The sequence below is a fragment of the Strix aluco genome, chromosome 3 (genome assembly GCF_031877795.1).
Source record: "Strix aluco isolate bStrAlu1 chromosome 3, bStrAlu1.hap1, whole genome shotgun sequence".
Classification (NCBI taxonomy): domain Eukaryota; kingdom Metazoa; phylum Chordata; class Aves; order Strigiformes; family Strigidae; genus Strix; species Strix aluco.
Window position 1 is genome coordinate 67,457,575 of NC_133933.1, and position 15,724 is coordinate 67,473,298.

The following is a 15,724-nucleotide window of genomic DNA, read 5'->3' on the forward strand; positions in this document are numbered from 1 at the left end:
TACGTATCTGCACTGATCAGTAAACTTAAGGAGCATAGTAATGATTTAAAAATGAACGCAGCATTCAAACTGAGGTCCTGGTAGCTAAGATAAAAGCTAGCAGTCATTCTAAATCTGGGCTTTGTCAAATCCAAACATTTATATTTTCATTTGCCAGTGTCATATCTGTACCAAAGAATACTACAGTTATGCAGATAAGGGTAAAATGGTACTCACAAGTTAAGTTACCACTGTTAAATTTAAAGGGCAATAAAACCAGTAGATACTATAAAAGATGCTTTCTTTATAAACCACAGGACCGAGCAAGGCCTACTGCTCTGCAGTTACAGAGAATCATTTAGTAGAACTGATTTACATTTGACTATATATTAATGTGTGCATCTGGCACCTTCTTTATGTGTTCCTCACCAACTTGCTCTCTGGGTAAAAAAAATAAAACACAAAAAATCCCTTCTGGGCAAATGACACAATGACTCATTAAACCCTTTTAGCCATGAAGATGCTGTTAAACATTTATGTCACTCCTTTAGTGACATTTTCCACATCACTGTTTTCTCAGCGTGAGGCAGACATTTACCAGGGCTCTGGTTTGGTGCTGCACGTACACCTGAACATCCAGCTTATCTTATCAGCTCAGAAATTGTTACTGACATAATAACAGCAAGTTATTTACATATACAGAATTAACAGTTTATTCTGTTACTATTAACTGCCAATTTCAAACAAAAAAAGATAAGCCATTTACTTGCTTTTTGAGAGTATAAATGATTGTACATGAAGACAACAGCATTGTAAAGTACCTCACACATCCCTGTAAATGTTAAATGGAGGTATATTAGATGCTGAATTAAAGGTAATTTAACTGAAGCATCAGACATATTTATCTTCTGTAATTCAATTTCATTTTATTGTCCACTGCAGACAAACTGAGCTTTCCTGTATGTATTCAGATGGGAGACTTAATGACGCAAAGTAACCACACTTAGTATCAAATTATTTTTCAACTGCTTTATATTGCAGTCTTTGGTTTCTCATTTTCTTCACTGGTATTCTTTTTCTAGTCTCATAATAGTTTGAGAAAAAGTTATGTTCCAAAAGCAAAGATTTAACCTTATTAGCTTCAGGCAAAAGTTGTCTAGACACATAAGGGTCTTTCTGAGCAGCTGTTTTACTGTGGCTTGCAGTTGTGTGTGGTTTTCTGTTTTCAGTGTTCACAAACTAATTAGGTAAGTGGAAATTAAACTTCTGTTGGCATCTGTCTGAATTCAAATAAAGGCAGAAAAAGGGCAGTGGTGAAGCATGCAAAAGGTTCCTAAACCTCCTCCTTCCCTCTTGCTTATTTTCTTTAAAATTAAAAAAAAAAAAAAAGTGTATTGCTTTACTTAAATTTAGTTAAATTGGAAGCATTTCGAGACCAACATTTTTTCCAATCTATGGTTAACAACATATCTAACTTCTTTTACTAACACACGCAAAATTGAAGATGCTGCAACATGAAACAGTTCATTTCTGGTCTGAAGTGCTAAGACTTTATACTATTAAGATATGAGTAAGTATTTGGTTGTGAGTAGGTGTGTGTGAGGTGGGATGAGAGAAAGGGGACAGGAGGGATAAGAGAGATAAAGAACACACACACACACTACAATCCTAAAGCAGCACAGCCTCCTTCAAAAAGAGGATGTTTCAATATCCTTCAACAATACCCTTCAAAAAGCTGTTGTTTTAAAAAAGTTAAAAGACATGAAAGGAAGTACAAAAAAGTTTTCACCCAGACACATTTTCAGTTACTAATTTTCAAGACAACACAAAGTTGCAAGAGACCACAAAACCTCAGCTCTACCCTTCCAGCAAGTGTATCAAAGAGAGAACAACTGTAAATTCGACAAAATACTATCACGTTAAGATTGCAGTTTTTCTCCAGCTCCAACTTTAGCTTAATAGAAGATCAGTCATCAGTGAAATTAAGCTTTCTGTCCCAAAAGTTTCTGTCATCCTTATAAAGTATGTGGATCATCGCAAGTTTCAAATGAGGATGTCCCTCCTGCTGAACAGTTCCACTTGACTTTCATCACGTATCTTGACTGACAGAGTAGAATGCCATTAAACACTACACAGTGAAGTAAACTCTCTGAATATAAACTCGCTGATATGCCCTTCTTACAATAAGAAGATGGAATTTACACCCAAAGCTAGAGGGTCATGAGTACTTCTACTACTCACAGTCCTGCTGACCGAAGAAAAAACTCCCAACGTGTATTTTCTGTAGTAATCTAATCAAACCACAGGAAAATTCCAATGTAAACTAAAACCAAAAGCAAATGAAGAAACCTCTTCCACACTGGCATGTCATGATTTCTATGCAAGATCTTTGGTTTGAAGTTACTTCATTTAGAAGCACACCAGATATTTTATTTCAGAAACCTTAAGAAAGGTCACCATCATTTTGAAGACTTCATTTTACCTTACCTAATGATTTTACACCTAGCATTACACTATAAGATTTTTATTTCACACCTGAGTAGTACTTACAGAAGAAAAATATTGTGTCTTCTGTGCATGTTGTTTTTCCTATAAAATACTATGGAATCATCAATCAGTGAAAACTGACTGCAATTAGCTTCAGGCTCCAGCAGTATATGTTAGTCCCTTTCCAGAGTCCAAGTAAAATTCACAAAAGAACAGGAACTCTTTAGTGTTTTAGTCAAAACTTGCAACAGCTGCACCCACTGAGTCACTCAAAGAACAGATCAATTCTGTACCCAATTTAAGTACCACCACATACAGCATCTAACAATCAGTGTTTCCCAAAATTGTTCAAGTGGCAATGTATTAGAAGAGAGTTTGGCTTCACAGCTTAGAGAATCAAATTTGAAATAACTAGCTGGATCAGTAAAGCCCTTTTGTTCATCTAGAATGTCAGAAATTTTGTATGAATAAGACTACCATGGAGGGGAGGCTTCTGAGCAGGACTTTTTTAAAGAGATCATAACATTCCCTAGAATTTGCAAAACCCACTAAGAACTGCTTTCTCCACTTACCTTTGACCAAATGGTATTTCACTAGTATTTTGTAGTATATAGCTGCATTTCATTAGAACTATTCATACAATTTACAATCCTGTAAGTTTCTGCACATCCTATTAGATAGGTACCTCACTAAGTGCCACCTCAATGAAACTTCAAATAAATTGGAAATGTCTGTGCTCCAGCATCTGTCTTCCAAGCACTACTACGTTAAAACAAATACATTTAACTTGTCAGTCATGCTAGTTCAACTCTGCAAGCAGAGTCAAATGGAAATAGCCAGACTGAATGTTTATGAAAGCCATGTGCACTTTTTCAGCAAACTTCCCATGGCATACGGAAGACCAGTATCTTTGTGTACTCACTGTCTCTCTTTAGCTTCAGTAGCAGGAAAACATATTTATACTTGTTTACCCTCTTGATATAAGAGCTAAACAATTTCTATTTAAATCAGTACAGAAGTCCAGACTTGAAATCAGAGAAATTTAAGCCACTGGAGTTATTCTACACTATTTGAGTTAAGGCAGTGTGTTACTGCCCCTCTATCTCCCAAGCAAACTCCGTGGCTCACAGGACCCCTTACACAGTTAATGAGCAGTGAGGCTCCAGGTCTCACTCCAGAGCTCTCCTTGTGCCTCTGGAGCAGGAGCAGTGTTTCAAAAACACTGTCACCTCACCATACAGTCTCTTTGCCTCTAGGTACACCCAACCCAATTATGACTGTATTGACCAGCAAGACTCATATCACTGGCCAAAGCAGAAAAGTAAAACTGATGACTACCTCTCCCAAAGCACAAGGCACAGAGATCTCCAGCAGTACTTAAAACAGTTCAATGGGAACTGACTATGTTTCTCACAAAGCTAACAGTCTACTAACATTTGAGATAATCTGAACAAAAATATAAGCCAGAACACAAAATAAAGCATATAACATGATTCATTGGTCAATAACAAGAGTGAGGTGAATGGAAGAGAGCTACATGAAATAACAGAAAAAATTGCCTCAAAGTCACTGAAGTGACTGCTAGAAAACTGCTGATTCCTGTTTAAATGGCCAAAAGGATGATTTACAAGTTGTAACAGAACCTACAAATCCAGCTGCAGCAATATGTTTATCTTCCCTTCTTCCATCTTTATGTGTGACACACACTACCATCTACTGGACAAAGTGCTGAACTAATCCAGTAACATACAAGGTTTGTTGTGAGATCCCCTTTACCACCATGTTTACCTGAGGCAGATGCAAAACAACCTGGGATGTGTGGAGACCATATAGTGCTGTAAATGACCCCTTCGTGGCCTTTAAAAGTGCATAATGACTTCCCCACAGCTGGATCCCACTGAATGAAGTAAAAAGAAAACTGTTGAGGTACACATTCAATTAGAAAGGAAAGGGTTTCATACATAAAAAAGCTCTATATATACAGAAAGGACTAAATGAACTTCTTTTTACCATGTATTATGAAAAGTATTTGTATACTTAAACTGATAAGCAACGTCTCAATTAAAACAGAATTTCAGCCTCAGTGTAAAAATAAAGAGGAGAAGTGAATCAGTGCTGTTTCTTAACACAAAGAACTATCAGATCTGAAACAAATCACATTTTTCACCTTCAGCAGAAAACCAACATACCAGCTTGGCTGTTTGATCCCATGAACCAGACACCACTAGCTGCTCTCCTCTAGTTTGGCTCCAGTCAACACTATATGCCTATAAATGATATAACAGCCTAGTTTAGAAAGAGCATTAGAATACAAGTTTGAGACTACAGTTAGCCAAAGTGTCATGAAATAGACCCAAGTCTATTATGATACAGTTGCAGACTGTATCATAATCAGCTAAAAAAACCACACCAGTCAAGCACCACAAAGCTGCCAACAATGTCATTTACCTGAACAAAAAATAAATTCAACATTTTAGTCTGGCATTAAAGGTACATATATAGGCTCAGAAAAGTATCCAAAAAAGTACAGATGGGCTAAAATGGAGGAGGGAAAAAAAAAAGTTGTAACAAAATCCACATAGACCTGCCATCGTCAGAAGTTTCTACCACTGTAAAAAGCCATAATTCAGACTGATTTCTTATATCTGATCCAATTGTATTCAAAATATCTACAGTTTCGAAATGCTAACAATGTAAATGCCATCTCTCTTCGAGCTGACTTTGAGGTTTTAGCTGACTTATAATAAATGCTCTTTTCTATCTAATTTTTACGAGAAATACATGGCGTAAAATACTCCTGATTTTCATCTTTTCCAGGTTCTATGACACTCTTTCTTACCATTCATATCCTCAAAACAAATAAAATAAAACAAAATTAAAAACTCAACTTCTCTCATAACTAATCATTTCAGCTGTTAAGAAATTGCTTTTCACTGAGTAGTTGAAATCAGCTCCCTCTTCTCTGACAGTTTATTCTAATGTTGGTCCCCACTGTGACAGAGAATACCTTAATTCCATCCTTCACTGCTGATTTTTCAGCTCTGCTGCCTCAGCAAAAACAAACGCTCTAAGGTAGATCTTTAAATTACTTCAAATCTTCAAATCTGAAAGTCAAGAACATGCACAACGTCCATCTTCAAATGCATTGTAACTTTATCTACATTATAGAAGGTGCATTCTATTCTGTCTAGTTTTACCTCACACCAAAATGGCTCAACAAGCTGCGGTGGGACATGAAACGTTTCAGTGCTAAGATGGGTAAATATTAGCTGAAGCAGTTCATTTGTTTCACCTCCTAACCCAGTCAGACCTTCCATGACACTTCTCAGAAATATGGCCACTGCCTACCAGTAGTAGGTGGTGCTGCTCTCAACAGTCAGGCCAGTAACCACTGAGGATTTGTGCTCCAGCTGGGACAATCTAGTTCTAGCACAGCACTGGATCTAATCTGCAAGTCAACATACTAGATGCTGTGTTTGTCTTGTATAGATGGAATTGTGCATTAAATGACAGCAACCCTGTTTTTAAGGTGAAAATGTTTGGACCTGTATCAACAAACAAAAAAGCAGAGAAGCTGGACTGGGAAAAAAAAAAAATGAGTGGAAGCCAGTCTTCTATGGAAAGTGTCCTGTATGAGAAAGGAAAATGAGGTATCATTTAGCTACTTCTGAGCATTTTCCTTCCTAAGAAATATTTAAATCTATGCAAGATCCAGCTTAACTTAACTGCTTTTCATCTATTTGCTTATTTCCCATAAGTGGAAGGCAACCACTACCCCCAGAAAAAAAGTGCACTATCTGCAACTTTCCTTTTTTATTTTACAATGTCCTGCCTGCCATATACTGAAAGGCATATTACTCTGGCACCATTTTGTGCTCGCTCCCTTCCTTGAGGAGGTTATAATCCGAATGTACAAGACAGTTAGATAGTACTTGACAAAAATAAATGGAGAGGTAATTCTTCTGTTTTTCCAAACCATGCCTTTAACCTCTTGGCTCTTCTGCTTTTGTCAGCTAACTACCAGTACTACAGCTCATTAAAACACCCTCTCTTTCAACCTGACTCCTCCTAGTAAAATCATACCAAAGGAGACAGACAAGTACCTGCTCATATTTTAAGAACGGAAGATCTCACAGCTCACTGAAGTGGCTCCTGAGGTCCTCACAAACATTAGCCTCTCCCCTTCACCCTGAATCTATGTGACGGCCTGTGTTCAACTCCTAACCTGTTGCTGTTTGGAAATGCCCCTAAATGTATCACTACATAGTGTCCTCTTTCACACAACAGCCCTATGAAGTCAGCTCAGTTGAAGCTTCTGGCACTCGTATTTACGTCCAGAATTTTCCAGAAAAAAACACGTCTCTGAGAAATATGCACCTGCGTCAGACAATTCACTAGCCCCACATATTTGGGATGTATCAGATCTACTGCACAGATAAGGCAAAGTGCTCATATGGCTTATAGTTCACTTGCGAGCTATCAACACATAGATCCATTGAACACGTGTTGTGACACAGATCGTGTACGTATGGCAGACATGGCTGGGACTGCCCAGCACTCTGCAGCTGCATCGGAGGCAACAGGACCTGAGCAAATTCTCCTTCAGGCAAGAATTATAAACAGAACAGACAACAGGCTCGGAAAAAGCAAGAGCTATTTTTCATTTGGTGTGTGACAGGTCCAGGTAATGTGAAGAGAATTAAAAGAAGGAGGTATGGAGAACCAAGTAAGGTTCACGTTTATTCTTCCTTCCTTTTCATGCTATCATCCAATGTAAATTTACAGACGCTTCAATAGAAGCTGTGTTGAGCAACTGGGAAAGACTAATAACACAGCATAAACCTTAGTTATTAATCTTTTAGTGCTTTATCTTCAACTGTAAAATACATTAATACTAGTTTATGCCTAAACAGCAGAAAGAAATGCCTCGGGCAAGATGAAAAGATGATGAAAAAAAGATGTAAAAACATAAAAATAGTTTGAAATAAATGTTCAAACTCACTTTACAAGATAAATTTAATCCTTGCATTCTACTGTCTCACATTCCAGTGAGACTTCATCAAAACCAAAGTAAATTAGACTAATTTATTAATGAGATTCAGCAGTTGGTTAGTGCTGGAATAAAACTCATTGTCCTCTGATAATGAAGATGTGCTTTTAACTTAAATATGCACATTCTTTGTGATGAGGGACAATGATCTCATTTACAAAACACGAAGTAGATCCCTGTCAATCTTGCATTAGAAATATTATAAAATGGAGTGACAAAATTGGCGTTAGAAATGTCAGGCAGGGATTAAGGATTAGGAAGGTAGTCAATTGTTTTAAAGAGCACTGTCTGTCAGTTTTTACCACAAACTATTAGGTATGTTCCCTCTGAGATCTATCCTCTTGATGCATGTTTATAAAGAATCAATACAAACCTTTCATATCTCTCAGTAAACACTCAGCCCATGTGTCCTATACTGGCTTTCTAACTCATGGCTGAATGCATCTACCTCCCCATGCTACCTGCTAAACTAATACTTGGACACAGAAATGTTTACTTCACTAACAACAGATGGTGTAGCAGAACCAAAATAAACTTAGGGACAGAATTTCAATGAGAAAATGATAGAGACAAAAAAAAAATGGTATTATGATTTGCCTACATCTTTCCATTACTACCATCAGCCTTTGAAGACTATCATAAAATCCTGATCACAACTACAAACTCATCTCTCAAAATTCTTTATTTACATAGTATATATATTAAACCAAAGTAGAAAAATTACAAAGAAATCTGGTACGGAAGACAGGCTGTCATGTAACATGCAGTCACTCAGCTTTGTGTTTTATACCTGAAAAAAACTTGAGGTCTTTGTGAATACACAACTGGATTTCTTCCATCATTTTTATTGACTACATATCCACTAGGTTATTTTATTCAGATTTATGTCATTTTGATAAAGTGTCAGTAATTCAGGCTGAAACTGACTGCATCTAAAGTTCAAAGATTTGACAGAAGTGAGTGGAGAGTTAGAAGGAAAGCATAGAAAAAAGAAAGGGGTAGGAAAAATCACTTGGGGGAAGAGAAAAATACTAAGTACAAATGTCCTTAAAAATACGCAAATACGTTTATGAACATGCAGTATGGGTAGAGAAGAATGTTATATGCACTACATAAAGAAACCAAGATTTTAAGAAAATCAAATGCAACGGTATCAAACCAAGGCTGAAAAAATACATGTCTCAATCTTTGACTACTGCTATTTGAGAAGGATCTCACAGATGCTAGGATGGAAAAGGATAAACAGTTCCCAGGTACAACAGAAGTCCTAAGGATCTGCATAATGTGTATCACACTATATCCTCAAGGATAACACTGCTGTATACATCAGCTGATTTAGACCTATCCAATAATGCTCTCTAAAAATCACAGAATGACTGCAGTACTTTCATACAATCCAATGATTACTTGGCCTATAAGAAACCACAAACGCTATTTCTGAATATATTAATTTATGTAATTAAACAGTACCTACTACAGCATATGAACATACATAAAAATATGAACAACATGGAAATCACTTTATATTCAAAATAATGTTGTTATAAATTCAAACCATGGACCCAAACAAAGTTAAAAAATAGACAAAACCTACTTTTGATTATAAATCCACAGATAAGTCTTTTAATAATTCAAACATTAGATCGTCCGTTAAATTTTTCAAGTTTGCCTGGTTTACCTCCTGAGTGTGCTCTTTATAGACTTGCAGAGGACCTTTGGTTTTAGCTGTATCCCAGATTTGCAGAGATCCATCTCCACTAGAAGTGATCAACACATGTTCATTATTCTCACTCCAGGTCACATCAAACAGGCCATCATTCCAGTCAAAACTAAATCAGAAAAATTAAGATATTTGTCCATGAGAAAGCACGACATAAAAGTCTGGACTAGTTACGTGCAAAAACAGTATTTCTTTAAATCACCCTCTTTACCATTTAAACAGCATTTTTATGTATTTGAGCTTCCAGTAAACCTCCTTAGAAGTAGCTTAATTGTTATAATCTCAACTTTTACAACTGTATGCCAGAATAGGTTGATTAAGTTAAAGCACAAATGAGCCAAGGACCTTCAACACACAGAGAATGAAATCTGGTTTCAGTATTAAGCTTGCTAGGCCAACAGAGAAGTACCACATGTTTCAGTCTGATCTACAGTTTCTCCAGGATGTTGCTACAGAGGTAGGAGCCCTTTGTCTGTAAGAACTGTGGTAAACAAAGAAATAAAACTGTTTGTGTTGGGAGAGCTCTATCCAATTCACAATACCATTAGGAAGCTGAATCACAATGAAAAACCAACAAAAAGACAGTCATGAACATATTAGAGATCTCTACACTCCTTTAAAAAGGCTTTCAACACACCAACAACTCATCATATGGGACCTGATACTGTATATTAGTTGCTCTGCAACAACTGTCAATGACCGTGCTGTTATCTGATGGTAAATATGAATACTGAAGGTTCAGCTAAGCTCAGGCTGAACTTCAAGGCACCCTGCAGTAATGATGAAGGAAAGGCACACAGACAGAACGTTTTCGTAGAGACAATGACACAGCTTATGGCTCAGGAAGTTACAAGGACTTTCTACCACAAAATAAGTGGAGTCACCGGAAACATAGAAATGAACAGTACTAAAACAGAGCACTTAGCAGGATTTACAGAGTGCTGAACAGCTCCAGAGTCTTGCTTTATAATTATGAATTAAAAACAGTTTCTTTGAATGTGATCAACTATTTGTTAAGCATTTCTATTTCAACCTTCTTACTCTAAACAATTGCTGTTTCAAAACTTAAAAAAAATTTTAGGTCAGTGATGGTCAAGTATTAAACCCTCTCCTTCCTAACCTTTCGATCCTCCCATTCAGAACACAAATCAAAGTCCTCTTATCAAACCCTTAAAATATTTGATCTTCTAAGAAGGACCTCTGTGACTTTATGTAGCTTCCTGTTCTATTTTCAGTGTAAGTCAATCATAAGGGCATAAATTTAGGCGGCAGTGCGCTGTTCCTAAAAAACTAAAACTTTAAATTTCAAGTTAGGACAGAGAGGCTACTTTTAATTTACATTGTCAGTTTTCTACAAAATGATTTACGCTACAGAAAGGGTGCAATCCATATTACTTCCTATAATAAAAGCTATGCAATGTAAACCTATAATTTATATGTAAATACACACACATTCATTTGTAAGTAAATACAAAGACATGTATTCAGTAGATACTATAGCATGGACATAATAGTATTATTGCTAACAACAGCACAAAATATTTGGGTTGTGTCTTGTACTCACAGGTACATAATAAGTTTTTCTCTTGCAAAAATAAAACATAAAGCTATGTTACCTCCTGAGCAGAGCAATCCCAGCTTCATTTTGCTCCAGCACTGCCAGAGTTCCACAACCTAAACCAGCAAAATAAAACAAAACATCACAACTAGTTCCCCCATGCTAAAGGAAACTACTGTGGTTCTGAGGTAGCTCCCGTGTGCAAATACAAAGGGCATCTGAACTTTAAGAGGCCAAACAACTGCATAAAGAAACATCTTCTTGTCTCACGTTCTCTAAAACAGTAATTCATTTACAACAGATTGTTTTTTGGTTTTTTGTGGGGTTTTGGTTTGTTTTGTTGTTTGTTTTTTGGTTTTGTTTTTCTCCAATACATCTGTAGGTGAGGTTGGAAAAGGAACAACTCACTTTTAAAGCCGAACAGTGCATTTTCCCCATGAGCCTCACATTACAGACATACCAGCACGGGGTTCCTTTTTATCCTTCTGATGACACAGCGGGCCTAACCTTTTTTTCCCCTGAATCTAGTAATACAAACACAGCTCACCAGAAATTAAACGAATCACAGAATCATTCAGGTTGGAAAAGACCCTTGGTATTATCGAGCCCAACCATCAGCCCTACTCTGCAAAGTTCTCCCCTACACCATATCCCCCAACATCTCATCTAAATGACCCTTAAACACATCCAGGGATGGTGACTCCACCACCTCCCTGGGCAGCCTATTCCACTGTCTGACCACTCTTCCGGTGAAAAATTCTTTCCTAACGTCCAGTCTAATTCAGTTAATTCAGTAATAATTCAGTTCTGAGAAAACACACACAAGTATTGCCTTCTTGTATGACTGGGATAAAGTAATTCCACATTTAGCCACTTTATTTAAAATAGATGCTTCCAACATCAATGCTCCTCCTGGATATGAGAGAGGTCCCAATGCTGAGGAAAGCTCAGCTCACCTCTGCAGCGGGACCACGGAGTCGCCCAGGGCTTGTCGGGACACCGACTGACTGAGACTAGAACAGTGAAAATTTTACACAAACAGTATTTTCAGACATTTCATTCGCACTGTGTATGTCTCTACTACTGTGTTTATTATCAACCCTACAAAATTAGTACTCCTCTGAGAAGGCCTTGTGAAAACCACCACCGGGTCTGCACAAGCCGGAGGCCGGTGGGCAGGGAACCTCAGCCCGCTCACAGAAAATACACGTTGTACCAAAGCAAAACAAAAGCAACGGAAAAGGAAAACTCGAAGCGCTTTTACGGACACTGACTGTCGTTCCGGAGACCCAGCCCCCTCAGGAGCCGCCACCGGGCACGTACGTTAACAGCTACCCCACCACCCGCCCCGCCCCCGCCGCCCGCACCTGCGATGCCGTAGTACTGCGCGGTGGCGCAGGCCGCACGCCCCGGCCAGTACGGCGAGAACTCCGCCGCGTAGCCGTGCAGGCCGGGCAGCCGCAGGGCACGGGCACCGGCACCGGCACCGGCGCCGCCACTCGCCGTGCCCATGGCCCCCGCCCGGGCCTCGGCCGAGGCGCGAAGGAGCCGCCGCTCTCACGGCCCCGCCGGAAGCGCCTCTCCCGCCGGGCGGGGTCGAAGCTGCGGCGCCGCCGCCATCTTTGATGATGGCAGAAGGCGGCCCAGGATGCTGTCAGCGCGCGGCAGGTCGCGCCCGCCCCGTCCCTCTGGGCTGCCCGGGCGGGCCCGGCCGGAGAGGGCGCTGCTGCCGCCTCAGAAGCGCCCCTGGGCTCCAGGGGAACTGCTGGTGGCCCTGGGTGGCCGTCGCGCTCTGCCACACTGCGCCAGCGGCCCGGACCCGCTCTGACTGACTCCGCAGAGGTGGTAGCTGCAGCCTTGGGCCTCTGTGGTTGATCCCTCTGGTGCGGGCTTGTCCTCTGACCTCTTCAGAGGAAAGCTGTAAGCTTAGGAGGGCCTGCTGAGAAATTTATTAACTTGATACTGTTATCCCAAACGAAGGGTTCTTTCATCTGGTATGCAAGCCAATACATGCAGGGTTGAGGTATCTTTATTTCACATCTGAGCAGAGATGGGTGCTAGATGGTAATTCCACAAAGCTAGCACACCATACAAAGGAACTACAGCCTATTTATCTTGTTACATGGTTAGTAAAATCTTACCTAAATTTACATTCATTGGTCCATAATTACCATTCTATCTGTTATTGGTTAGTTACATTTAAATTAGCCTTGCTTGCTATGTAAATTAGCACACATGCTCCTTACAGGCAGTGGAGGGAAGTCTTTTTGGTCTTGAATTTAGTCAGTGATTGTGATCTCTCCCAGCTGCCTTTATCTTTCCCCCAGTTACCACAGATTTTTGCAGACTTCACGGGCAATCATCCAGCCTTGGGTGACTTCTGAGGCAGGATGTTCCCTCCCCATCAATGCTGTTAGGCTTTCACACATACTCTGGTGTGATTCGTAATTAAAGGTCATCCGGCCCACACCAGGCTTCTGACCACTCGCTGCCTGTTTCTCATGATAAACAATTCTGCTTCCGACAAGAACTTCCAAGCTTCAAAGATACAGAAGACATATATCAGCTCATTTTGTGTGCATCAGCTTGAAGACACAAGATGTTTCAATCATAAGTATGTATATTAGCTTCATTTTTCCTTTTAAAAAGCCCTTCTAAGCTGTTCTCTAATTTGTTGAGTAGCTCTGCATATTTTGTCATTCTCCTTGTGATGCAATTCTGCTTTATGTAAGTCCTTTTATGAAGAATCTCCAGTTTTCTTACACCCATGACATCTTCTGTTCAAGCCAGTGGGAATTTTGCTTTTGGAAGGAAGCGGGGGGGATTCAGGCTTAGAAAATAAATATTTTGGCAGAGCAGCAGCTGCAGCTTTTGTTATATTCTATCCTGTGTGTGATATACAGGACTTTAAAATACAGAGAGGTTATTCCAGTTGGACACAGACTAGCCTAATTAGTTATAATGACCCATCTATGTGTGTAGAGGTAAAAATGCAAAAATATTATTTTACACATTAGGAAGATACAGCAAAAACAGATTATTTAATCAAGGTTACATCATGAAGCTTGGAGGATAGTTACATACTCCTGCTACTCAGCCTTATATTTAAAACTAAACCTTAACTACAAAATCTATTGTAAAGCCACACAAATGTCTAATTGCTTAAACTGGTGTTCAAATACAGATCACTGGATTAGGCAATTAATTCTTTGATGTCATTGTAAAAATGAAGACAAATATGTTTATCAAACAGCCTCCAGGATTTTAGAATAAAATCAATCCAAATTCAGCGCAAGTGAAGTTTAATTTAATGTATCCTTTAGATTATCACAGTAACTCCCAAAATTTCACAACTGGCAATTTATAGGCTTAATTTATTGACAGACATCATATGAGATCGGATTTTTTAACCCTGGAGCAAAGGAATACCTTACTGAATTGGCTGCTCCGGGCCAAATCCCACCAATTTTGGCCTCTGTGGAGACTTTTTAAATCAATGTATCTTTTCAAAATGCAAGTAACAAGACAACTTTCTGAGCAAGTGTTTCTAAAGTAATTGCCTTTTATGACTGGGATGTCAATAACAACATCTGAAAAGATAGACAGCCACCGCAGTGGTGCAGGAGGTAAATTTGGACACGGCCATTTGAGAGGTGGTGTTTGGGAGTCAGGTGCTTAATGGTGTAAAGTCCAGTTACTCTATGGACAATTTATTACTGATATATCAGAGTATTGGAAATGTTTCATCAAGCGCATTTTCAAATCTAGTTGATCTTTTGTAATGAGTGAAATTCCACAAAGAGGTTATGCAAACAGGAAGCAGTTCTTATCAGTGGCCCAGCTTTGTTTCAAAGACAGATTAAAAGAATTTTCATAGACATAAAGATCAAGAAGTGGATGAAAGGTTACAAGGAAGTCCTGAGAGAAGAACTAGTTCACAAAACTTTTTTTTTCCACAGAAAAGCTCATAAATTCAGGTTTTGAAGATCCTTAGGAAGCAAAATAATACAGTGAGTAAATGTATTTGCACAGATTTCAAGGTAGAATAACAACTAAAGAAACGAAAGCTATTTTACAAGCAAAGAGAGAAGGGCCCAAAAAACAAAACTGCTGAACATGACTGTATTTCCTCCTCAGCCTCTCGGCAGCTGAGTAAATTCAAGAAACATGAAGGACCACCAATCACATCTTATATGGTCTATCAGCCAGCTCTTTCCACCGGCTAACACCAAACAGACATATCCCACATGCAGCAGTAGATGGCAGCCATGTTCCATGCAAAAACTGAGAGCCCTCCGTTCTCAAAAATTCCCCAATTACACTGAGATATTCCCTAACCCAACATGAATCAAAAAAATTAAAGTTGCTTAGTATGTAACTTTTAAGCTATATTTATGCTGCAGTCACTTCTCTGAGCTCAGCTCACAATCATGACCCTCGCTAGCATCAGAATAGGTAGTTGAGATGGTCACAGCAATATGTCTGCATCCAGTTCACCTTCTTTTCAGTCTGCTGAGCTCTGTTCTGTTAGAAACCCATGTCCGTCATTTCCTCAGCTTGCTGGCTGACAGCTAGCCTAGGTGTGAGCTGGGCTGGTAACCGTCACTGCTGTATACAAAAATCCTTACAAAACCCTCGCTGGTCAGCAGAAACAGTAATCAGGTAGGCTCAAGTCCCAAGTATTTAAAGAAGCTGTGAAGAGAGCTTTTCTACCGGAGAAAGTAGATTGTAAGCCATTCCCCCATGTGCAAGGACAGGTAGCTTAAAACACTGAAAATACTCAGGACTGCAGTAAACTTTTTTCAGTCTTTTAGTTACAGAACCATTCATTAGTCTTCGTGCCATTGAGATTTTCTTCTGCAACAGTGAATGCTTATTGACGAATAGAAATGTAGAGATGTTCTCAGCTGAAATTCCCATACAGTCATAA

At 39.1% G+C, this 15,724-nt stretch overlaps 1 protein-coding gene across 3 annotated transcripts in view; it reads right to left on the reverse strand.

The window, feature by feature from the left end:
* The window catches only part of PEX7 (peroxisomal biogenesis factor 7), a 49,455-nt gene extending 37,029 nt beyond the window's left edge, over nt 1-12,426 (reverse strand). Inside the window, exons 1-5 of one of the 3 annotated variants that reach the window (XM_074818987.1) lie at nt 12,162-12,426; nt 10,853-10,910; nt 9,195-9,345; nt 4,656-4,733; nt 4,255-4,363 (exon numbers count right to left, since the gene is read on the reverse strand). In XM_074818987.1, coding sequence (XP_074675088.1) covers nt 4,255-4,363; nt 4,656-4,733; nt 9,195-9,345; nt 10,853-10,910; nt 12,162-12,306 — 541 coding nt within the window. In that variant the 5' untranslated portion in view covers nt 12,307-12,426. The remainder of the gene's footprint in view (nt 1-4,254; nt 4,364-4,655; nt 4,734-9,194; nt 9,346-10,852; nt 10,911-12,161) is intronic. The other 2 variants (XM_074818986.1, XM_074818988.1) reach the window with 2 other exon arrangements.
* Between the last annotated feature and the right edge of the window lie 3,298 nt (nt 12,427-15,724).